The sequence below is a fragment of the Mirounga leonina genome, unplaced genomic scaffold (assembly GCF_011800145.1).
Source record: "Mirounga leonina isolate KUSES-001 unplaced genomic scaffold, KU_Mleo_1.0 Mir_239, whole genome shotgun sequence".
Taxonomy (NCBI): Eukaryota; Metazoa; Chordata; class Mammalia; order Carnivora; family Phocidae; genus Mirounga; species Mirounga leonina.
Window position 1 is genome coordinate 1,061,418 of NW_023270624.1, and position 25,109 is coordinate 1,086,526.

The 25,109-nt window shown below is 47.9% G+C and overlaps 1 protein-coding gene across 1 annotated transcript in view; it reads right to left on the reverse strand.

Moving 5' to 3' along the window:
• The window catches only part of RUFY1 (RUN and FYVE domain containing 1), a 59,957-nt gene that overhangs the window by 2,201 nt on the left and 32,647 nt on the right, over positions 1-25,109 (reverse strand). Inside the window, exons 10-16 of the mRNA XM_035029391.1 lie at positions 24,182-24,298; positions 22,441-22,608; positions 6,893-6,990; positions 4,976-5,095; positions 4,226-4,355; positions 2,842-2,936; positions 490-538 (exon numbers count right to left, since the gene is read on the reverse strand). Of these exons, the coding sequence (XP_034885282.1) occupies positions 490-538; positions 2,842-2,936; positions 4,226-4,355; positions 4,976-5,095; positions 6,893-6,990; positions 22,441-22,608; positions 24,182-24,298 (777 nt within the window). The remainder of the gene's footprint in view (positions 1-489; positions 539-2,841; positions 2,937-4,225; positions 4,356-4,975; positions 5,096-6,892; positions 6,991-22,440; positions 22,609-24,181; positions 24,299-25,109) is intronic.

The window sequence follows — 25,109 nt, forward strand, 5'->3', positions numbered from 1 at the left end:
ATCCCTGGGGGCGCCTGGGTGGCTCAGTCGGTTGAGCGACTGCCTTTGGCTCAGGTCATGATCCCAGGGTCCTGGGATCGAGTCCCACATTGGGCTCCCTGCTCTGCGGGGAGCCTGCTTCTCCCTCTCCCACTCCCCCTGCTTGTGTTCCCTCTCTCGCTGTGTCTCTCTCTGTCAAATAAATAAATAAAATCTTAAAAAAAAAAAATAAAAATAAAAAATCCCCTGGATCTCTGCCACTTCTCCCTCCCTTCATTTGGGCTCCTGTGATCTAGGCCTGCTCTTGAACATCCAGCTGAGGGGCCGAAATCAGGACGGAGGTTGTGGGCTGGGCCCCAGCGCCTGCCAGTGTCACATGTCCCCAGGTCACAGGCCTCTGGGACACATCCCTCACCTGACTCGGGAGAACCTGAGCGCCCAGGGCAGGAGCGTGAGCTGACTAAGCCGGGGGCAGTGATTCTGAGACTAATAACGTTAACAATCCAGTACCTTCAGCGCCTTGTTTACTTCTTTGATGTCTTCCATCTTCAGCTTTGATCTTAAAAAAAAAATAAAGATGATTTATAGCCGTGTGAGGCTCTCAAGCTCAGCAAGCCCACAGCTACTGTCTGACTGGCTTCAGGAGGGTGACGGCTTAGGAGAGAGCAGCCCCATACAGGAGTTGTTCCAGAACACGCTCTCTGCCTTTTATCATCCCAGAGTCACCTCATCATGTTGGCTCATGTTGCCGCGCTCTAGGAGCCTGTGGAACGAATGTGGTCCCAAAACAGACTGTGGAGCCTGCAAGGTTTAAAAAGACTTTGAAGTAGGGCGCCTGGGTGGCTCAGATGGTTAAGCGTCTGCCTTCGGCTCAGGTCATGATCTCAGGGTCCTGGGATCGAGTCCTGCATCGGGCTCCCTGCTCCTTGGGAGCCTGCTTCTCCCTCTGCCTCTCTCTCTCTGTCTCTAATGAATAAATAAATAAAATCTTAAAAAAAAAAAAAAGACTTTGAAGTAGTTGCAACCATTTAAAAATTGGGAGGGTGCCTGGGTGGCTCAGTCGTTAAGTGTCTGCCTTCGGCTCGGGTCGTGATCCCGGGGTCCTGGGATCGAGCCCCGGAGCCCCGCATCGGGCTCCCTGCTCAGTGGGAGGCCTGCTGCTCCCTCCACTGCTCCCCCCACTGCTCTAAATAAAATCAAGAACTGGGAATAATTTCCTAGAAGTCAGGTTCCTGGCTTCTCCGGGCAACCATTCCTGCATGGGACATGTGCCTGAATGGGGGTGCGGGGCCCCCCCACAGTAGGCACCCAAATCTGCACGGCTCCTCTGGCCCCTTCCTGCTACCTGCTCCTTCTAGAACAGTCCTGCTCCGAGGACAGGTTCACTTGCTCCACCCTTGTTAGGGGAAGAACAATTCCTTAGTCGTCCACATAGAAGACAGGCCTGAATGTGGTCTACACTGGCAGAATTCAACCAGATAAAATGAAACAGTGTATCTGTAATTGCAGGCTGGGGGGGGGGGTGGGGCAGGGAGATCCTGAGCCTTTTCTGAAAAGCTGACATTAGCCTAAACTGTCACTGGATCAACAGAAGGGTCAGAGTGGCAGGGCTCTGAGACACAGACGAGACTTCCAGGGGAGGACTGGGAAACTGAGCATCGGGGCCTTCAGTCCCGCCCGAGCAGCTCAGAGACAGGCTTGCAGTCTGACAGGACCAGAAGCTGCCCGGGCGGCGGGGGGTAACCAGGGGACCCCAGGTCAGGACGGCAGCCCGAACGTGCAAGCACGTCCCTGGGAAACACAACTTGGGAAGGATCCGGACGTTGCCCAGAGAGAGAAACCGGGCAGCTGTGTCTAGCTGGTGGAGGCTCTGAGGAGAGCCCTGTCCTCTGTCACCTGGTGTCAGCTTGCAGGATGGAGGGAAGAGAGAGGGAGGGAGGAAGCACCAAGGATGTTCCTTGGGGATCCCTGCTCACGTCACACGTCCTTGACACGACAACCTCAGCGCAGCCTAATGCGCGTGCTACTATGGTGTGTTTCTAGCTGCTTCTCTGTCGGTCCTCATGTCTGGACCTCTGGTCACAGGCTTCCACGGGACCCCCATCTCTCTGGTCACTGTGCTTGGGGAAGGCGCCAGAACAGGACCTGGTGGGGGCCAGAGCCACCGGTGAGGGAGCAGAAGGACGGCAGACTAGGAAGGAGACACTGATTCCTGATGGCTTTTTTGGCTTGAGACAGTCTGAACTGGGTTTCTGGCTCCCTGCAACCAGGAGTCCTGACTCCTAAGGAGAATAAAGCTCCCCAGCGGCTTTGAAAACACAGTCATCTCACAAATGAACAAATCCTACAGTCTGCAGTGTGACCTATCGGATGGGCCAGAGCAACCTGGCAGGACGGGGACCCCGGGGGGAGGGCTGTCAGGTCAAAGGAGAGAGAGCAGTACCCAGCAGGACAGACAGACAGACGGATGCTGGTAGACATGAATATCCAGAGAGGGGGGCGGTGGTTGTGCTTAATGCCACAGCGGGTGGAATCCTCAAACCACGGCAGCCCCCCTGGTCTGACTGCGGGCCAGCAAGCACCCCACCCACCGCCCCCCTGGCTTGCTTGGGACCTAGAGGCTGAGCTAGTGAACAGGAGGGCTCACTAGAAGGGATTTCCTAATGCATTAGTTAAACCGGCGCTGTGTCTCCGAGGCCTGACTTCCTGGGGGGTCACCCTGGAACACCCGGCCCTCCCCTTCCCGGACAGCAGAACTTAGTTTGGCTCCTGGTGGGCAGGCTGGTGTGACTCCGGAGAAGGGGGGGCAGGCCCAGTGGCCATGACACAGGTGGCAGGGGAGGGGGGGGACAGGCTTCTTACTGGCTGAGGTGCAGACCCATTTCCTGGAGGGCTTGTTCCTGCTCGTTGCAAACCTTCTGCAACTCCGCCTTCTCGTCCTGGAGCTCCCGCAGCTCCTAAAATGGACCGACCAGAGGCCTGACACACTCATGTAATTGCAGCGACAAGCAGGTCAGAATGTTTTTCAAGAGCAAAAAGCAGTTTTGTTGTGTTAATCTCATTTGAGCTGCGGTTATTTCATAGATGACTTCTCACTAGCCTGTTTCTCTAGAACGGGCACCTGCAGTGGGGACAGTGACGTGGGACAGGAAAACAGCTATGTGCAAATCAGTCACCCACATAGGGCGAGCAAGGCCTTGCCCATCTGAGTTGCTATTAAAAGGCCGTTTAAACACAGAGAACTGCCTCAAAACACGCACAGATGAGCCTTATGCAGGAGTGGAGGATACCTGCACAGTGAAGACTCATTTGAATAAATAGTTTTTTGGGAAGGGCTGGTCTCAACTTCCCGAAAATGAATGACCAAGGCTGATGGAGGCCAGGATGTGGGATCTCACGCCCAGCCCGAGACCACGTGCGCGTGTGGGGTGAAGCTCACAAACTGATAACCACTGTCCTCCGGGGCCCCTGGAGGACAGGTTGGCAAGAGCCCTGACAACGACCCAGGACAGTGATTTGGGGTTCAGGGCTGACGGAGAGCAGCAGGGCTTAGGCCTGAGTGGTGGGCATGTCCCTCCCAGCTGCCCCTGGGCCTTCTGCCCCAGAGCCTGGTGACCCCTGCTCTGACGTCAGACATGTTCTGCTTGTGTGTGTACGTTAAGTGTGGGTGCGGGGCAAGAAGGTATGCAATTCAAATCTTAGACCAAAGTGGAATCAAGGGGGGGGAAGATGCAGAACCTTCTAGGAGTCCTCTTCTGCGCACCATTTCTTCCTGTCCCCTCTTGGAGCCTGAGAGGCTCTTGTGGAACCTCTCCCCTCCCCAGTGGTTCCTACCCCTAGCCCAGTGGGCTCCCTCGGGGAGGGGCTCTTAAACACTTTCCACCAGAGACCAGAGGACCTTTGTGGGCTCATTCAGACCGTGCAGCAGCACCCATGATCATGTTCAACACAACGAAATCCCCAAGGATCCTCCGCCAGGGCCGGTGTGTGGCTGGTGTGCCTGAGACGGCCTTAGCCCGCCTCTGCATGGCTGGCCCTCACTCGCCTTTTGAGTCAGCCTGTGGGGCATGCTTCCCGGACTACGGCCGCCACTGCAGGCTGTCCCCCCCGTTTCATTTTCCCCACCGCACTGCTCCCCGAGTGGCCGGTGTGCGCACCAGCCGCAGCTCCGGCTGTACCAGGGGCTCCGCAGCCGGGGCTCCTGGAGACAGCCGCAGCTCTTCCCCTCCCAGGCCGGCTGCCTTACCTTTTTTAATCCTTCCACTTGCTGTAGCTCTGCTCGGAGTAGAGAGGAAGTGTCCTTCTCCTGTTGTAATTCTCGCTGAAGAGCCTGTCTCTGTTCTTTTTCTGATTTCAACTCTTTCTCTAGACTCGAGCTGTTTTCCCAAAATGAACTTGAGTTAGTCTCAGTGAGAGAGATGCATAGAAGATGCACAATCTCCGGCCCAATTCTCCGCAAAGGAAATGGGGAGTTCACAGGAATCAGAAGTGCTGCACCTGCACCTAAACCCGTCAGCAGAGCAGGGAACCCAGGCTCCCTCTCCAGCAGGGCCACCTGCCCCTCCAGAGGGAAGACCAGGACCCTGCCGGGGGAAGCAGGCGCATGCACGGGACAGCACGCGAGCGCACAGAAAGGAAAAGAGCCCCGAGAGACACTTCGGACCGCACGAGCGGGATCCTCTACCCAGGCGGAGACCTGAGGAGAGAGCCTGCAAAACGTCGTCTGCGTTTTGCAACCCAGAGCCAGCTCCCACTGGGGGACACGGGGTGGGGGCGGGAGAAAGCTACCGCACTCCCCCCTCACCAGCTGAGTGGCCCTGGGACGTTCCCGAACCCCCTGAGCCGGCGCTCTCACTTGCGAAAGGGGACACGGGGCTTGACACACACCCCGATTCCAGCTTCGCGGGTGTAAGTGCAGAAGAGACACCGCCCGCGCCCAGTCGGGAGCTGCCCGGCCCCGCCCCCTGGCGGCTGGCCCCGCCCCGGCCCCGCCTACCACTGCTCGTGCAGCTGGGAGAGCTGCTCCTGCAGCGCGCACGTCCGGCCCCCCAGCTCCTGCTGCAGCTTGTGGCTCCGCTCCTCGGCCCCCTGCCGCGCCCTCTCCGAGACCTGTAACCTGCGCGCAAAGAACCAGGTCTCCGTGGGAAAGGGGTTATCCTCAAGGCTGAGGGCAGCGTCTTTCAGTCTTGCGGCTGGGGTTTTAAACACACAGTGAAACCGTTCCCAGAGTTCTCAGCACGCGTACAGACTTGTAACCACCGCGGCGACCAGGAGCTCCGTCATCCGGGAAAGCTCCCTAGCGCTGCCCTCTGGAGTCACCCCTAAACCTGGCAACCACTGATGTGCTCTGATATCGTGGCTCTGGCTTTTCGAGAACGTCCTATAAATGGAATTGTTCCTCATATAACCTCTTGAAACTGGCTTCCTTCGCTCAGCGCGGTATCTGAGATCATTCCAGGTTCCTCCCGATGGCCGAGTATTATTTCATGGTATAGGCTGACAGTTTGTTTCTCCTTCATCAGATGAAAAGACCTCAATTCGCTTCTAGTTTTAATTATATGCACAGACCTGCTATAAACATTTGTGTACAGGTTTCTGTGTGAACATTAGTCTTCACTGCTCTTGGGCACATACCCAGCAGTGGGATTGTGGGGTCATATGATAAGAGCATGTTTAGCTTTTTTTTTTAATTTTTTTTTTAAAAGATTTTATTTATTTATTTGAGAGAGAGAATGAGAGAGAGAGAGCATGAGAGGGGGGAGGGTCAGAGGGAGAAGGAGACTCCCTGCCAAGCAGGGAGCCCGACGCGGGACTCGATCCCGGGACTCCAGGATCATGACCTGAGCCGAAGGCAGTCGCTTAACCAACTGAGCCACCCAGGCACCCAAGAGCATGTTTAGCTTTAAGAGACTGTTCTCCACAGTGGGGGTACCATTTGGCATCCCCATTGGTAAGGTAGGGGAGTTCTAGTCACTTTGGAGTCTTGTCAGCACTCAGTGCTGTCACTAAAAAGATACTTAGCTGTTCTAATACATGCACAGTGACCCCCACTGTGATTGTAACACACACGTCCCTGCTGGCTAGGGATACTGAATGTCTTTTTGTGTACTGGTCCGCCATCCATATGCCCTCTTTGGTCAAGTGTCTGTTCAAGCCTTTTGTCCATTTTTAAATTGGACTGTTGAGTTTTGAGAGTTCTTTACACATTCTGGATACAAGTACTTTGTCAGCTATGTGATCTGCAGATTTTGTCCCAATCTGTAACATGTCTTTTTATTCTCTTAACCGTGTCTTTCATGGAACAAAGGTTTTACATTTTGATAAAGTCCAATTTATCAAAAATTTCTCCCATGGACCCCAGGCTTTCATGTCACGTCTAAGATCTCTTTGACTAACCCAAAGCCACAAAGATTTTCTCCTATATTTTCTTCTAAAAGTTAGAAATTTTAAGTTTTCCATTTAGACTTATGCTCCATTTCTAGTTAATTTTTGAATAAGGTATGAGGTGTAGATTGAGATTCATTTTTCTGATTGTTCCAACATCATTTATTAAAAAGACTTTCCTCGCTCCACTGAACTGCCTTTGCACCTTTGTAAGAAAATCAGTTGCCATATTCTTGTGAGTCAGTTTTCAGACTCTCTTGTGATCCACTACTGACTGATGTGGAAATGTGACCGTGACAATGAGCTCACTGTACCCGTCTGACCCCCTGGGAAGACAGTGTGATACAGAAACCCAAAGTTTGATTAAGGGAATATGCACTTAGGGCTGGGAATCGGACCCCTTCAGCAAGACTCGGATCCCAAAGGCCCATCATCCCAAGTTGTCTGTACTTGTGAGAGAAACTCCAGGTCCAGAGAATGTCCCCATCTCCTAAGTAGTATGTGCCAGGGTGGGGGGTGGGGTGATTACCTTTCTTCCATCTGTTTCATGCTGGACATAACTTGGTTGTTTTTTTCTTCAAAGGATGTGATGGCTTCATTCTTCTGCTGTAAACAGCTCTCTGCATTCTGCCAAGGAAAGGAAAAGGGGTCACACTCTGCCACTCCCTCACCGCCAGGCCTGCTCGGGATTAAGAACAGGTTTGATTGCACCTTCTACTTTCACAGCACTTTCAGGAGCATTTTGTTAATTGCTGCTCTTCCCCACAGCCCTGGAAGACACAATGGGTTGAAGCGCTCACTGTTATCAACAGAAAGAAAGGCCCAGAAGGAAGTAAGGAAGTAATGAGCCTTTCCTTCTATGAAAGGTCCATGTTCCTTTTCAGAAAGGAACATCAGAGTGGGATCTGACAACATTACTGAGCTGTTCCCATGTGCCCAGCACACCTGTGAGTTCTCCGGCCCTGGCAGGGGTGGTTAGCCCCCCTTCTTAGGCAAAGGGAGGCTCAGAGAGAGCGTCGGGGTGGAGACTAGCGTGCATGAGCCAGGACAGCATGCTCACACCCATGACTATGTGACTTCTGAATCCAGGCTCTGAACCAGAGCCCTGGACCGGGCGGGGGGTGGGGGTGGGGGTGGGGTGGCAAAAAGCACCATGTTCCTGTGTGTCTAAAAGAGACGCTTTTAAAATAAAAGGATACAGAAAGGCTAAAGAGAGAAGGAAGTCCTAATAAATTCCCAAGAATAATATACAGACTGTATTCTTGGACCTTAATGTGATACAATTCAACATTAACAACACAAGAATGACTAAAAACGCCTCATATCTTGGAAACAAAACTAAATGGCATTATTACTAAAACTACTGAGCTAAAAATATAAACCAGAGGAAGAATTATGAAATACTCAGAGGTAAAATCTAGTGAAAACACTATGCAATATTGTATAGTACTGAAGATGCACTGAGTGTAAGATGTGTCTTAATTTTACACACCACTAAGAAAGAAAAACCTGCTACTTGGAACACGTCAGGCCACTGACTGTAAGATGCATCTAGGTTTCAGAGATGCTAAGATGTGATTTTGTTAAAATTTGAGGGCCACAGCTAAAGCAGCACTTGCGGGTAATTTTTTTTTTTTTTTTTAAAGATTTTATTTATTTATTTGAGAGAGAGAATGAGAGAGACAGAGCACATGAGAGAGGGGAGGGTCAGAGGGAGAAGCAGACCCCCCGCCGAGCAGGGAGCCTGATGCGGGACTCGATCCCGGGACTCCAGGATCATGACCTGAGCCGAAGGCAGTCGCTTAACCAGCTGAGCCACCCAGGCGCCCTTGTGGGTAATTTTTAACTTCAAATAGCATTTTTGTTACTTATTTTTATTTTTTTAAGTAAACTCTGCCCCCCAGGGTGGAGCTTGAACTCATGACCCTGAGATCAGGAGTCACATGCTCTACTGAGTCAGCCAGGCACCCCCAAATGACATTTTTATGGGAAAAAAAAAAAGATAAAACAGATGAGCTAAGCATGCATTTCAGCAGCTGAAAATGAACTACAGAGAAAACCCAAAGAAATCAGAAAGAATATAACAAAAGTAAGAGTAGATAGAAGTCAATGAAAAACATGGGAACAAAAGACAATGCAGAGTATTAGGGGAAAAAGGTGGTTCTTTGAAAAGATTATTAAAGAAGACACACTTCTGGCAAGAAGGAATACAGAAAATAGAAAATGCAAGTAAGAAAATCCTGGATGAAAGAGATTTAAAAACTTTGTAAAAGAACATTATAAACAACTATGAGTTAAAACATTTGAGAACCTAAACAAGATACATTTTGGAAAAAATACACCAAAATTGTCCTGAGAAGAAATAGAAAGCACAAATAGGTCAGTAGCATTTAATAACTTGAAATGGTCATCAAAGTCACCCTGCTTCCAAAGCCTCGGACCCAGGTAAATCCTATAACATAGGTGGATTCTCAAAATTTTCAGAATAGACACTTGCTATCTTGTATGAATTATTCCAAAGAAAGAGAGCTTCAAGAGAGCAGGAAAGCATATAGTGCCAACCCAATCTTGATTCTGAAGGCAAATAAGGTCAGTAAGAGGAAAGATCACTAGAGGTCCATCTCAAATATAAACACATATATTTTCTTTCCGTTGATAACACTGGGCGCTTCAACCCATTGTGTCTTCCAGGGCTGTGGGGAAGAGCAGAAATTAACAAAATGCTCCTGAAAGAGCACGCGTGCATCAAGAGTATATATAAATATGTCATAATTAAGAAGGATTCCAAGAATGTTAATCAGCATAAATTACAACACAAATAAAGGAAAAAAATATGATTATCAAAATAGATAGATCAGGAGCGCCTGGGTGGCTCAGTCACTTGAGCATCTACCTTTGGTTCAGGTCAGGATCTCAGGGTCCTGGGATCCAGCCCCGCATCGGGCTCCCTGCTTAGCGGGGAGTCTGCTTCTCCCTCTCCCTCTGCCACAACTTGTGCCCTAATAAATAAATAAAATCTTAAAAAAAAAAAACCCAACAAAATAGATACAATATAGGGGAAAAAAGCATTTAATAAATTCAACACTCATTCATGATAAAACTAAACAAACAAGAAACAGAAGTGAACTTCCTTAACTTACTGAGGATCACACAGCGAACATCTAGCAAGATGATAGCTAATGGAGAAACTTTTAGATGCAATCCTTTTAAGAGCAGGACCACAAGTTTGCTCACTGTTTCTGCTGTGTAATATAGTATTGGAAAGCCTGGCCAATGCTCTAAGAAACAAAAATTGAGGGTAAAGAGATTAAACTCTATTTGCCAATGATATGATCACTTACACATAAAGACAACAGGATCAAGTGAGGAACTGTCTGCCCCTGGCGGTGTGCCAGGCTGCTAACAGGAGATCAGGCCTGCAAACACACGAGCTCTTTTCTATACCAGTAAGACCTAACCAGATGATGTAGCCAAAGTAAGGCACCGGTCACATGAGCAACAAGAACTACAATCCAGGAACTCACCTGGAGAAAATGCAAGACTCTTACCCAGTAAAAAGGATAAAAAAAGAGAAAAAAGAATTATCTGACTAAATGAAAATCTACCCCATGCTCTTGGATGAAATGACTTTATACGCTACGGAGGTCAATTTTTTCTCAAGTTAACCTATAAATCCAATGTAATCCCCGTTTAGGAAATCCAGTTGGATTTTTTTTTTTTTTTTTAAATAAATTTAGCCTGGGACCTCCAACTTCGATCCTGGCCCCTGCTCCAGTCCTGCCTGCCCCCACTGCTCATACTGCCCCTGCCTGGGGCCCGATCCCAGCTCAGTTCAGCTGGATTTTTATTAAAAAAATTTTTTTTAAAGATTTATTTTAGAGAGAAAGAGCACATGTATGCAAGTGGGGGAGGGAGTGAGGGAGAGAGAGAATCCCAAGCCAACTCCCCGCCCAGCATGGGGCTCAATCCCACGACCCTGAGATCACAACCTGAGCCGAAACTAAGAGTCAGATGCTCAACCAACTGAGCCACCCAGGCACCCCTCTGCTGGATTTCTAAAAGAGACTTTATAAATTGTTCTAAATTTTTTGTCAAGAATAAAGGTTTACAAATAGTTAAGTCAATCTTAAAAAGGGGAAAAAATTAGGGGGCAAGGAGGGCAGGCTTGACCTCTGTAATGGGTTGAGTTCCATCCCTCCCAAATCCTTATGTGGAAGCCCTGGCCCGAGTACCACACAATGTGACCTTATTTGGGAAGTGGGCCGTTGCAGACATAATTAGTTAAGATGAGGTCAAAGTGGAGTAGGGGGGCCCTTAATCCAGTATCACTTGTGTCCTTATCAAAAGGGGAAATTTGGACATAGTCATGTACACGGGGAGCAGACCAAGTGAAGGTGGCCAGCAACCACCAGGAGTCCTTAGGACACAGGGACGCTAGGGTCTTCCTCACAGCCCTCAGAGGAGAGCAACTGTGCGGACTCCCAATCTCAGACTCCTGGCCTCCAGACTGTGAGACAATGAAGCTCTGTCAAGCCACTCTGTGGCACTTTGTTACAGCCAACTTAGACATAAAACATACTACAAAGCTATGGTGATCAGGTAACTCAGATAGACACACAGAACAGAGACCTCAGGGACGGTTCCACCTTATGTACGAACCTGATCTATGATCAGGGTGGCACCACATAGGAGAGTGAGAAAAGACTGGACTAGTTCTGAAGTAGCTAATGATATGGAGAGAACCACACCTGGATCCCTCAGTAAGGCTATAAATGAAAGTCAACTCTAGACATTAAAAACCTAACTGTGTCAGGTTTATAAAACTAGTGTAGAATGTCTTTGACACCTAGGCTTGAGAAAGGGCTTCTTAAAATCCCCAAACTGCAGCCCATAACGTGAGAAATCAGCACATTTGACTACACCAAAAATAAGGACACTTAAGGATACCAGAGAAGAGAGTAGAGGACATCTACCACAGGTGAACCAATAAGGGACTAATATTCAGACTACACAGAATGACCGCTAATCAATAAGGACGAGACAAGGGGAGGGTCTAAGATGGTGGTGTAGGAAGACCCTGAACTCTCCTCCTCCAGACACACCAAACCTATACCTACACCTACAGTGATTCTCCCTAAGAACGGAAGGCAGTTTCCACCCCAACAGAGGGACCACACAGAGAAGGGTAGGAGAGGTGGAGACATAGTTAGGACGGGAACCCACCCCTGATGCTGCCCATGCAGTGGGGCAGGCTAGCAACTGTGGGTGAACTAACCCAGAGTGTCTGCCAGGCGCAGGGGGAGTTGCTGGAATGCTCCCCAGGTGGGGAGGTGCTGGTGAGGACCACTGCTGATGGTCCCCCTCCACCGTGACAGCAGACAGGAGCGCGGTCTGGCCATTCTAGCCGGCCCGACACCTCAGTGAGCCCCCGTTTCCCCGCTCATCAGCCCCAGGCATCCCCCTGAGGCGGCCCTCCCGTCTGAGCTCACCCAAGCTCCAGCTGGCCCACCAAGGTGGACCGAGTGCAGCACAACTGGGATACCCTGGATGGTGCCCGCTCCAGCTGCAGCTGTCTTGCCAACACGGTATGGGTGCAAAGCACCTTGGGACACCCCAGGCCCACACCAGCTTCAGCTCTACACGACTCGCTAGGACACCCACTGCCCAGAGCACCCTAGGACCTCCCCACCCCGAGTCTGTGCCCACTTCAAGTATCCCATCAGGCCCTCTACCCCATGTGGAGCACCTCGGGACCTCCTGGCCTATACCCACGTAAGCTCCGGCCATCCTACCAGGGCCTCTGCTAGGCAGAACATCCTGGGACCCCCTAGTCTGCAGCTACTTCTCCAGCTGTCCTGCCAGGAACCCCCTGCTTCATGGAGTACCTTGGGACCCCCTGGCCCCTGCCCCTGCTCAGCTCCAGACTCCTATGGAGTGCCCTGGGAACTTCAGCACGTGCCTGCTATAGCTCCAGCCAAAGACAACAGGCACATGCAGACCACACAGTCCTACACTCCTTTAAGACTGGGAGATGTAGCTGTTCTGCCCAATACATAGAAACAAGCAGAGAAAGTCAAGCAAAATGAGGAGACAAAGGAATATGCACCAAATGAAAGAACAAGACAAAACATTAGAAAAAGAACTAAAAGAAATGAAGGTATGTGATCCACCCCAGAAAGAGTTCAAAGTAATGGTCATAAAGGTGTTCACCAGACTTGACAGAAGAGTGGATGAACTCAGTAAGAACTTCAACAAAGAGAAATTATAGAAAAGAAACAATAAGAGTTGAGGAACACAAGAACTGAAATGAAAAATACACTAGAGAGAGTCAACAGCAGATTAAAGGATGCAGAAGATCTGGATCAGCGATCTGGAAGACAGATGGAAAATGGAAAGCACCCAAGCGAAATAGCAAAAAGAAAAAAGAATACAAAAAAAAAAAAAAGAGGCTAGTTTAAGGAACATTTGGGACAGCATTAAACATGCTAACATCTGCACTGTAGGTATCCCAGAGGGAGGAGAGAGAAGGGGGCAGAAAACTTATTTGAAGTAATAGCTGAAAACTTCCCTAACCTCACCTGGGGGAAGGGAGCACAGAGAGCCTCAAACAAGGTGAAGCAATGGAGGTCCACAACACGACACATGATAATTAAAATGGCAAAGATAAAAGAGAAAGAGAGAATCTTTTTTTTTTCTAAGATTTTATTTATTTATTTGACAGAGAGAGAGATAGCGAGAGAGGGAACACAAGCAGGGGGAGTGGGAGAGGGAGAAACAGGCTTCCCACTGAGCAGGGAGCCTGATGCAGGGCTCGATCCCAGGACACCTGGATCATGACCTGAGCCGAAGGCAGACGCTTAACGACTGAGCCACCCAGGTGCCCCAAGAAAGAGAGAATCTTAAAAGCAGCAAGAGAAAGGCAGATAGTTACGTACAAGGGAACCCCATAAGGCCATCAGCAGATTTTTCAGCAGAAACTTTGCAGGCCAGAAGAAGAGTGGTATGATGCATCCAAAGCACTGAAAAGAAGAATCCTATGACCAAGAGTACTCTACCTGGCAGGAGAGATAAGGAGTTTCCCAGACAAACAAAAGTGAAAGGAGTTCATCACCTCTAAACCAGCCTTACAAGAAATATTAAAGGGGGGGCACCTGGGTGGCTCAGTTGGTTAAGCGACTGCCTTCGGCTCAGGTCATGATCCTGGAGTCCCAGGATCGAGTCCCGCATCGGGCTCCCCGCTCAGTGGGAAGTCTGCTTCTCCCTCTCCCGCTCCCCCCTCTTGTGCTCTCTCTCTCATTCTCTCTCTCAAATAAATAAAATCTTAAAAAAAAAAAAAAAAAAAGAAATATTAAAGGGGCTTCTTTAGTGAAAAAGAGGAGGCCATAACTACAGTAAGATACTTACGAAAGGGAAAAACTTCACTGGTAAAAGCAAACATAAAATAAAAGTAGGAGATCAATCACTTACAACGCTAGTAAGAAGGGTAAAAAACAAAAACAGTAAAATCAATTGTATCAAAAAGTAGTTAAGGAATACACAAAATAAAAAGATATAAGATATGACATCATATACATAAAAAGGCAGTAAAAACCTAGTGCATTTATTTACTTATTTTTAAATATTTTATTTATTTATTTGACAGAGAGAGAGAGTGAGAGAGAGCACGCAAGCAGGGGGAGCTGTAGGCAGAGGGAGAGAGAGGGAGAAGCAGGCTTCCCGCCGAGCAGGGAGCCCGATGCGGGGCTCAAACCCAGGACCCTGGGATCATGACCTGAGCCGAAGGCAGATGCTTAACGACTGAGCCACCCAGGCACCCCAAAATGTAGTGTTTTTAGAATGTGTTCAAACTGGGGCGCCTGGGTGGCTCAGTCGTTAAGCATCTGCCTTCGGCTCAGGTCATGATCCCAGGGTCCTGGGTTTGAGCCCCGCATCGGGCTCCCTGCTCGGCGGGAAGCCTGCTTCTCCCTCTCCCACTCCCCCTGCTTGTGTTCCCTCTCTCGCTGTGTCTCTCTCTGTCAAATAAATAAATAAAATCTTAAAAAAAAAAAAAAAAAAAAGAATGTGTTCAAACTTAAGAGACCCTCAACTTAATATAAACTGTTATATACTCAGAATGTTATATATGAACCTCATGGTAACCATAAATCAAAAATGTACAACAGATACACAAAAAGTAAAGAGAAAGGAACCTAAGCACAACACTACAGAAAGCCATCAATCACAAGGGAAGAGAACAAGAGAAGGAACAGAGAAGTACAAAAACAACCACACAACAATGAACAAAAAAGCAGTAAGTACATACCTCTCAGTAATAGCTTTATTCTTTCTTTCTTTATTTTTAAAAGATTTTATTTGACAGAGAGACAGAGCGAGAGAGGGAACACAAGCAGGGAGAGTGGGTGAGGGAGAAGCAGACTTCCTGCGGAGCAGGGAGCCTGATGTGGGGCTTGATCCCAGGACCCTGGGATCATGACCTGAGCCGAAGGCAGGCGCTTAACGACTGAGCCACCCAGGTGCCCCTTTTGTTTAAGTTTTATTTATTTAATAAATAAATAAAGAGCACGCATGCGTGCAAGTGTGCAAGTGAGAGGAAGGGCAGAGGGAGAGAGAAGCAGACTCTGTGCTGAGCAGGGAGAGTGACTTGGGGCTCATTCTCACAACTCTGAGATCATGACCTGAGCTGCAATCAACAGTCGGACACTTGACCAACTGAGCCACCCAAGCGCCCCATCAGTAGTAACTTTTAAATATTTTACTTATTTGAGAGAGAGAGAACACACGCTTGAGTGTGTGTGTGTGAGCAGGGGGGAGGAGCAAAGAGGGAGGGAGGGGGAAAGAATCTCATGACCCTGAGATCATGACCTGAGCTGAAACCAAGAGTCGGATGCTCCACTGACTGAACCACCCAGGCGCCCCATCAGTAGTAACTTTAAATGTAAATGGTCTAAATGTTCCAATCAAAAGACACAGGGTGACAGATAAAAAAAAAAAACAAGACCCATCTATATGCCTCCAAGAGACTCACTTCAGACCTAAAAACATACAGACTGAAAGTGAAGGAAGGGATAGAAAAACATATTGCATGCAAATGGAGGCAAACAAAAAAACCCCCCAAAACTGGGGTAGCAGTACCTACGTCAGACAAAATAGCATTATATAATGATAAAGGGATCAATCCAGCAAGATGTAGCAATTGTAAATATCTGCGCAACTGACACCAGAGCACCTGAATACATAAAAAAGCTATTAACAAACATTAAGATAGAAACTGACAGTAATACAATAGTAGGGGACTTTAACAACCCACTTACATCAATGTGTACATCATCCAAGCAGAAAATCTATAAGGAAACAGGCTTTGAGTGATACACTGGAGCAGATGGACGTATCTATACAGAACATTCCTTTCTAAAGCAGCAGAATACGCATTCTCTTCATGTGCACATGAGACATTCTCCAGAATCCATCACGGTAGGCCACAAAAAGAATCTCAATAAATTTAAGAAGACTGAAATCGTATCAAGCATCTTTACCCACAATAGTATGTAACTTGAAATCAATTACAGGGAAAAAAAACAACAAAACACAGAAGAAACACAAACGTGTGGAAGCTAAACAACATGCTACTAAACAACAAATTGGTCAAACCAAGAAATCAAAGGAGAAATTTAAAAAAGTACCTGGAGACAAATGAAAATGGAAACACAATGGTCCAAAATCTTTGGAACGCAGCAAAAGCAGTTCTAAGAAGGAAGTTTAAAGTGATACCAGAACAAGAAAAATCTCAAAGAAACAATCTAACCTTAAACCTAAAGCAGCTAGAAAAAGAAGAGCAAAAGCCCAAAATCAGTCCTAGGAATGAAATAATAGAGATAAGAGTAGATTAAGTGAAATGGAGACTTAAAAAACAATAGAAAAGATCACATGAAATCAAGAGCTGGTTGTTTGAAAAGATAAAGAAAACTGATAAACTTTTACCCAGACTCATCAAGAAAAAGAGAGAGGACTCAAATCAATTCAGAAATGAAAGAGGAAAAGTAGTAACTGACACCACAGAAATATGAAGGACTATAAGATACGACTACGAAAAATCATATACCAACACATTGGACAACCTAAAAGAAATGGATAAATTCCTAGAAACCTATGATATTCCAAGACTGAATCAGGAAGAAATAACCAGTTCCTAGTGGTGACACTAAATTTGTAATAAAAAAACTCCCAATGAACAAAAGTCCAGGACCAGACGGCTTCACAGGGGAATTCTACCAAATATTTATTTAAACAGAGTTAATACTTAATCTTCTTAAACTATTCCAAAAAAAACAGAAGAGGAAGGAAAACTTCCATATTCATTCTTTGAGGCCAGCAGTGCCCTGATACCGAAATCAGAACAAAGGCACTACAGAGAAAACTACAGGTGAACATCTCTGATGAAGACGGATGCAAGAATCCTCAATAAAATACTGGTGAACTCAATGCAATCATCCATTAGAAGGATCATTCACCACAGTCAAATAGGATTTATTCCAGGATGTAGAGCTGGCCCAATATCTGCAAATCAATCAATGTGATATAACATATTAACAAAATGAAGGGTAAAAACCATATGATCATCTTAATAGATGCAGAAAAAATATTTGACAAAATATAACATCCATTCGTGATAAGAACTCTCAACAAAGTGGGTTCACAGGGAACATACCTCAACATCATAAAGGCCATATATGATAGACCCACAGCTAGCATCATACTCGATGGGGAAACACTGAGAGCTCTTCCTCTAAGGTCAGCAACAAGACAAGGATGTCCACTCTCCCCACTTTTATTCAACATAGAACTGGACGTCCTAGCCACAGTAATCAGACAACAAAAAGAAATAAAAGGAATCCAAGTTGGTAAGAAAGAAGTAAAACTGTCACTATTTGCAAACACATGATACTCTATACAGAAAACCTGAAAGACTCTACCAAAAAAATGTTACAACAGATAAATGAATTCAGTAAGGTTGCAGATACAAAATTAATATACAGAAGTCTGTTGTATTTCTATACACTAATAACAAAGTAGCACAAAGAGAAATTAAGAAAAAAAACCCATTTATAATTGCATCAAAAATAATAAAATATCTAAGAATAAACTTCACCAAGGGGGTAAAAAACCTATACTATGAAGACTATAAGACATGGATTGAAAAAAACTGAAGATAGAAAGCCAAACCATGCTCACAGACTGGAAGAATAAATACGATACTTGTACAGAAACAGATACCTACATCGATGGAACAGGACAAGAGAGCCCAGAAGTAAACCCAAGCTCATACTGTCAATCTACCACAAAGGTGGCAAGAATATACGAATATACGATGTCTTCAACAAATGGTGCTGAGAAAACTGGACAGCTACATAGAAAGGAATGAAACCGGACCGCTTTCATAAACCACACACAAAAATAAACTCAAAATGGATTAAAGACCTAAATGTGAGAACTAAAACCATAAAAATCCAAAAAGAAAGCATAGTGCAATCTCCTGGGACATTGGCCTTAGCAACATTTTTCTGGCGAGGGAAACAAAAGTAAAAACAAACTATTGGGACAACATCAAACTAAAAAGTTTTTGCATATTGAAGGAAACCATCAATAAAATGAAATGATAACCTCCTGAATGGGAGAAGACATTTGTAAAGGAGATGTCTGATAAGGGGTTAATATCCAAAATATACAAAGAACTCCTACAATAAACCACAGCTAAAAATAATCTGATTAAAAATGGACAGAAGACCCATTTACATGTTTTCCTACAGAAGACATCCAGATGGCCAACAGACAAGTGATTGGTGCAGCCACTGTGAAAAGCAGACTGGAGGTTCCTCAAAAAAGTAAAAATAGAAATATTATAGGATCCAGTAATTTCACCAAAGAAAATAAAAATACAAATTTGAAGAGATACCTGCACCATTGTTTACCGCAGCATTATTTCCAAAGGGCCAAGATATGGAAGCAGCCCGTGTCCATCAACGGATGAATGGATAAAGTGTGTGTGTACACACAACGGAGTATTACTCAGCCATCGAAAAGAATGGGATCTTGCCATTTGCAACATGGATGGATCTAGAGGGTATCATGCTAAGTGAAATAAGTCAGAAAGTGAAAGACAAAAACTATATGATTTCACTTATATGTGGAATCCAGAAAACAAACCAGAAAAAGACAAAAAAAATACAGAGAACAAACTGGTGGCTTCTAGAGGGGTGGGGCATGGAAGAAATAGGTAAAGGAGATTAAGAGGTAAAATTTCCACTTACAAATTAAATAAGTCATGGGGATGAAAAATATAGCACGGGCAATATAGTCAATAATACCGTAATCATGGGGTGCCTGGGTGGCTCAATTGATTAAGCAACTGCCTTCGGCTCAGGTCATGATCCTGGAGTCCCAGGATCGAGTCCCAGGATCGAGTCCCGCATCGGGCTCCCTGCTCGGCAGGGAGTCTGCTTCTCCCTCTGACCCTCCCTCCTCTCATGCTCTCTCTCTCATTCTCTCTCTCAAATAAATAAAATCTTAAAAAAAAAAAAAAGGAAGAGCAAAAATTCTCAATGCTTTAGAAAAAAAATAATACTGTAATCATGTTGTATGGTGATAAGATGATGACTTCACTTTTCATGATGAGCTCTGTGTAATTGAACTTGATTCACTGTGTTGTACACCTGCAACTAATGTCAACTAAACTTCCAATTTAAAAAAGAAAACAAGGACTGGGGGCCTGGGTGGCTCAGTCGGTTAAGTGTCTGCTTTCAGCTCAGGTCATGATCCCAGGGTCCTGGGATTGAGCCCCGCATCGGGCTCCTTGCTCAGCGGGGAGTCTCCCTCTCCCCTCCTGCTTGTGCTCTCTCTCTCTAATAAATAAAAAAAAGAAAAAAAAAAAAAGAAAGAAAGAAAAGAAAACCAGGACAAAAAGCATGAACAGGCAAGAACAGGAAACACAAAAGGCTAAAGAACATACGAAGGGATGCTGCGGACACTCACTAGGCGAACAAACGCATATAAAACAAGCACACTCAGAATACAGATGTCAGCAGACCTCGCTGTAGGGGGGCGCGTGCTGGTGCAGCCCTTCTGGAAAGCGATGCAGCTGGGCTTCCACAAACCAAGGACCCAAAGCATGGGCCAGAGAGACGCGCCCCCGCACCCCTCCAGAGCCCCTGGGGGGGGTGGGACGTGTAGACCAACCACCATGGGGGTGTTCATGCTGGCAGAGTGGCAGGAACAGTGTCCACCACTGCGGGGACGGGCAAGAAGCAGTGACCGCATACACCAGGACTAACCCCTTCAAAGCCCAAACCAGGTGCACCCCGGCTGCGTGTAGCTCTGAGGGGGAAAAAGGAAGAGAGCCACGCACAATACCACCCATGTAAATTACAATTCACGTACTCAAGATGATGTGCATTTTAGAATGACAACTATCCATACAAAATAAACACTCTAGAACATAGGCCCAGAGGAACAAGGATGGGAGCGGGCATGAGAAAAGAAAACAAGGGGTGTTTTATGACAGCAGACCCCACACCGAGGGACACTCGCGAAGCCCCTGAGCCAAGAAACGTACAGTACGCAGCACTGACTCAGCAGACCAGGGCCGGGCGCTGGCAAAGCAGGGGTGACAAGCCGGGGAGCCGGTGACCCTTGTTAATTGTGGCGAACAATGAGCAAAACTACCACTTGCCCCAGCCCGGACATGGAAGCCATGCCAACCGCGCCAGGACTCCAGGGGCCGTGGCTGTGAAGAGCCGGGGCGCAGCCATGGGGGCCGTGAACGAAGGGGCTGTGGAGACAGGAGCGGAGTCCAAGGGTAGGGGCCGGACGGGTTAGAAAAGCTACCTGCTTCTGCACCCTGAAGGAAGTGAGAGAAACTGGCAAGTGAGCCCCGGAGGCCCCACGGCATCCTGAAGCAGGTCAGGGGTGCGGGCCACTGAGGGGAAGGAGGGAGCGAGGGAGGGAGAGACTAAGGCAGGCACGAGAACTGCGCTTAATAAACGGGCCACTAAACTGTGGGCACCGACACACGGACTGAGGGGAAGCACACACACACAATGACTGAGGGGACTGCACTGTCAAAAACCCAGTCAGGCCCGAAGAACATCTGTGACTGTTCGATCCTTCAGACAACCTCCAGGCCAGCAAACCAACGCCAGGAAGGAGCCGGCCACAACAGGTGCGTGGCCACCAGGAAGGCCCCGCACCCCTTGCGAGCCCGCTTCCCATGGGCCACAGAGACGGTGGACGTCTCAGGGACCACGGCAGTCCGCGGACAAGTTCTTTATGCAACAGAGGGAGGGGAGCCTTCACAGTTCCTGCCCAGAGACGCAGTGAGGGCCGCGGCTGGCCGGGGTCTGCCCTGTGTGTCCCTAGTTTCCCTTGGCAAATAGGCATTTGGCAATCGTGTTTTGGCCCCACCATTCTATGCCGGGCAGGATGGGTCAACGTGAAAGACAGCTGGTCTTGTGGTTCAAACACAGGCCTGGTGGGCTCCGTGCAGAGTGCTGCCCGACACCCAGGGGCTGTGGACAGTGAGGACTCTGGGACTGGACGGGACTTCCAGGAGCTCGTGGGGCCAATGGGGGAGAGCGACAACCACGGCTATTAACCCTTGTGCTCCCCTTCATCGGGCTGGCAGCCCAGACACGCCGGCCCCAGGCTCTGCTCGCAGCCATGCCTGGCCATGCTGCCTTGCCCTTTGCTGTGGAATCCAATGGAATGATGTGTGCAACTTCTCTGTCTGGGAGGAAATCCTGCCTCTGGACTTCTGCTTTTCTCTCCCCTTCCGCCAGCAAGCATGGCAGCTGGAGCCTGGGTCCCTGAGGGACCACTGGTCTGGAATGCTATTTTAGGGTCTGCTAAGTTATTATGGCAGGATGGCTTCCCCTAGTGTGCATTAAGATTACGTTTACAGACGAACCCAAAGCAGAAAAAAACACGAACAAATTAAAACAGAGCATGTGCAGGAGGGAAAACAGCGAAACTGTTTTCCATTTTCTCCCTATACTTGAATTTCCAACTGCTGCTACTATGATAATGTCAGTTACATAACAGTTTAAAAAAGGCAGAACAAAAGAACACACGTGTGTCTGCCCTCACGCCATCTCTCACACAGATGCATGACAGCTAGGGAAGAGGAAGTGGGACAGTGTGGGCGTTAAAAACAGAAAACAGAACTTCAAAAAAAAAAAAGTTTTGAGGACAGAGGATAGTCCTGGGCGCTGCCGTAGCTTCTGAGCAAGAAAGCTTTGTGATTTTATTTTTTATTTTAAAGATTTTTTATTTGAGAGTGTGAGCAGGGGGAGGGAGCAGAGGAAGAGGGAGATGCAGGCTCCCCGCTGAGCAGGGAGTCCAATGTGGGGCTCGATCCCAGGACCCTGGATCATGACCTGAGCTGAAGGCAGACACTTAATGACTGAGCCACCCAGGCGCCCAAGCTTTGCGATTTTAGATGCTAGCTTTCAAACCGTGGCATGATCGACTCTTTCTGGGCTAGGTCCCCTGCACCCCTCCAACATGATAGGAGAGGTGAGCAGCTAGCTGTGCGGCTGGAGACTTGGCAAGATCAGTGTCTCGGCAAAGCTTGAAAAGACCATACTAACTTATATTGCTCCTTACTCCGCTTCTCCATCTTCTGGGGGCAGACAACTAGTCACTGAAGCAGAAGGAGACAGACACTAGGGAGACATGAAGGGAACAACAGGCCGAATGCGGGTTTGGATTCAGAAGACACAGTTGCGCTGTCGGCTCTACTTAGGAGCTGGGCCAGCCCAGGCACGTGATGCAGTCACTGAGTTCTGCCCTGTCACTTACGTTCCTCCACGTTATAAACTTTTCTTGGGGACTAATGGGAGGCCCAAATAAAATAAGCGCAGGAACGTGCGATAGGGCCTAGGGACCGGGCCCACCGCATGCGAGCGCCTCACAGATGTGTCCTCCCTCTCCTGCAGGAAGAGCGGGGACAGACCAAGAGGCAGTGTGCGACAAGCAGCAGGAAGCCAGGCTGTAGGACTGTGGGACAGACACAAAGCCAACTCCCACCTGAACTTTGTGGAACATCTGTAAATTAATCGCTTTGACTTCTTCCAGCTGCTGACGGAGGGCGACCAGGGTGTCCTGCTTCTCGTGCGTGTCCTTTTCTAGCAGCTTCATGGCAATTTCCATTTCCGTCTTCATTCCAATCTGTAACTCCAGTTCTTTTTCTAGTTCCTTAAGAGAGTATTGATAACGAAAGTGTTACTGAAGTAGACACAGAGGTGTGTTTACCTGAGGCTGTATCCTGGGAATTGCCAGAAATAAAAAACCCAAAGTCAGAATAGGTTAGGGAGATTTGAGAGTCTGTCTGGAACACTACTAGATTAAGTTTTTCCCTTTTTCTCATTGTATAATGAACTGGCTCTGTATGCAGACAACAGAAAGCTGGTAGGTGGCATTCAGCCTCGAGTTCTAGCAACCATGTTCTTTAAACCTGAAGACTAGAATGCACAGCCTGAAAGAATGTCTGCTCAGCACTGTGACGCTGCCATGTCAGAGTTTTTGGAATGGGCTGCTAGATTAAGGCCAACAAGGGTGCGACCATGCTGAACTAGTTCCGTCCTGGGTAACTCAGGACACACGTCTCCACATCGGTGCAAAGAAGCAAAGAAACAAAGCAGATCCAAGACCTGGGTCTAATAAAAAACACTGGCTGGGGGGCGCCTGGGTACCTCAGTCATTAAGGGGCTCAGGTCATGAAACCAGGGTCCTGGGACTGAGCCCCACATCAGGCTCCCCGCTCAGTGGAAAGCCTGTTTCTCCCTCTGCCCCTGCCTGCTACTCCCTCTGCTTGTGTGCTCTCTCTGTCAAATAAATAAATAAAAATCTTAAAAAAAACCCAAAAAAACACTGGCTGGGGCGCCTGGCTGGCTCAGTTGGTAGCACCCGCAACTCCTGATCAGGGTTGTGAGTTCAAGCCCCATGATGGGTATGGTGCCTACTAAAATAACACAAAAAACAAAATACTGGTCACTGGCATGGAGGTTAGGTGGAAAAAAACAGACTAGAGGCTATGACTGAGGGAGCTGTACTGGCAAAACCACCATGAATCTGGTCTCACGGTGATCCCTGACAAAGGTTTATAAAATTGGAAAAAACGCAGAACTTAGTGGTAAACTAAGTAACCCCTTAAAAAAAAATTTTTTTTTTTTTTTCAAAGGGACAATTTCTGCTTCTCCATGAATATATTTTTTCACACTTTAAAAACTTTATATAGGGCTCCTGGGCGGCTCAGATGGTTAAGCGTCTGCTTTTGGCTCAGGTGATGATCCCAGGGTTCTGGGATCGAGTCCCGAATCGGGCTCCCTGCTCAGCGGGAAGCCTGCTTCTTCCTCTCCCTCTGCTGCTCCCCCTGCTTGTGGTTTTTTGCTCTCTCAAGTAAATAAAATCTTTAAAGAAAAACTAAAAAAAAACAACAACAAAAACTTTATATGAAAAATTAAAATTTTTTTTTAAAAAAAGATTTTATTTGAGAGAACGAGACAAAGGAGAGCATGAGTTGGGGAGAGGCAGAGGGAGAAGCAGACTGCCCTCTGAGCAGGTAGTCCGACTCCGGGCTGGATCCCCCCACCCTGAGATCATGATCCCAGCCGAGGGCAGATGCTTAACCGACTGAACCACCCAGGTATCCCAAAAAACTCATTTGTTTTTAAAAGCAGATCTAAGCACGTGTGTGAAACGTGCAGACCAAGAACGTGGCGGGCTACCGGGGAATACCTTCTAAAGACACTCAGTCCTGCACACTCACCAAACGGACTTTCTTCTCTTCTTTTAGCTGCTTCCACACATCACTATACATTTCATCCAGACCTTGACGAGTTTGCTTGTAAGTCTCCAGCTCAACTTTTGTGTCTTGTTTCGTTATCTGTATCAAACAAGAACACGCAGAGAAATGGTTTGCTTAGGGAAGTGAACTAACTACAAAGTGTTTTAAAATACGCCGTAGGGATGCCCGGCTGGCTGAGTCGGTAAAGCATGTGACCCTTCGTCTCAGGGTCATGAGTTCAAAGCCCCACCTTGGGCATGGAGCCTATTTAAACTAAGAGAAAAAAAGAATTAAAAAAAAAAAAGAATGCCGTAATTTTTAAAGATGCAGGATAGTTTCTATTTTTTAAGCATACTAGAGAAAGGTTAAAAGACGTTTCAAAAAATTCTTTGAACTTGAAGGATGAAAGCAAGCCAACAGACTTGAAAAGTTAGGTTCAGAAAATGATTTGTACTTAGTTTTCGTTAAAGCAGAGCAGTTGTTCTCAGTGGGCAAGGCCCCCACCCGGCCCGGATTCGTTCACCCGGCATGTTGCTCAGCACTGGGTGGCTTTCGAGACGCACCAGCTACGGCCTCCCGGTCCTCCGGTCCTCCGGTGGGAGGGCTGCCGGCCAGCAGCCCCGCCGCACAGCAAAGCGGGTCTCCAGCGCCGGGAGGCGCAACGCCTGGGGCGGCAGGGCCGGGGGAGGGCCCACCGACGGGACAGGCGGGCGCCGGGGCGGCCTCACAGAGCCCCCGGTAAAGGGGGCCGAGGCTCCGAGCGCGGGGCCCACAGGTGCGGGAGCAGCGGTCCACGCGGCCCGCGGGCGAGGGGGGCGGCGCAGGGGCACCAAGCACGGCAGCGGCGCACTGCGCGCGGCCCTCGTCACCACCGCACAGGGAGCTTGAGGTCGGCCGGGGACGCGCGCGT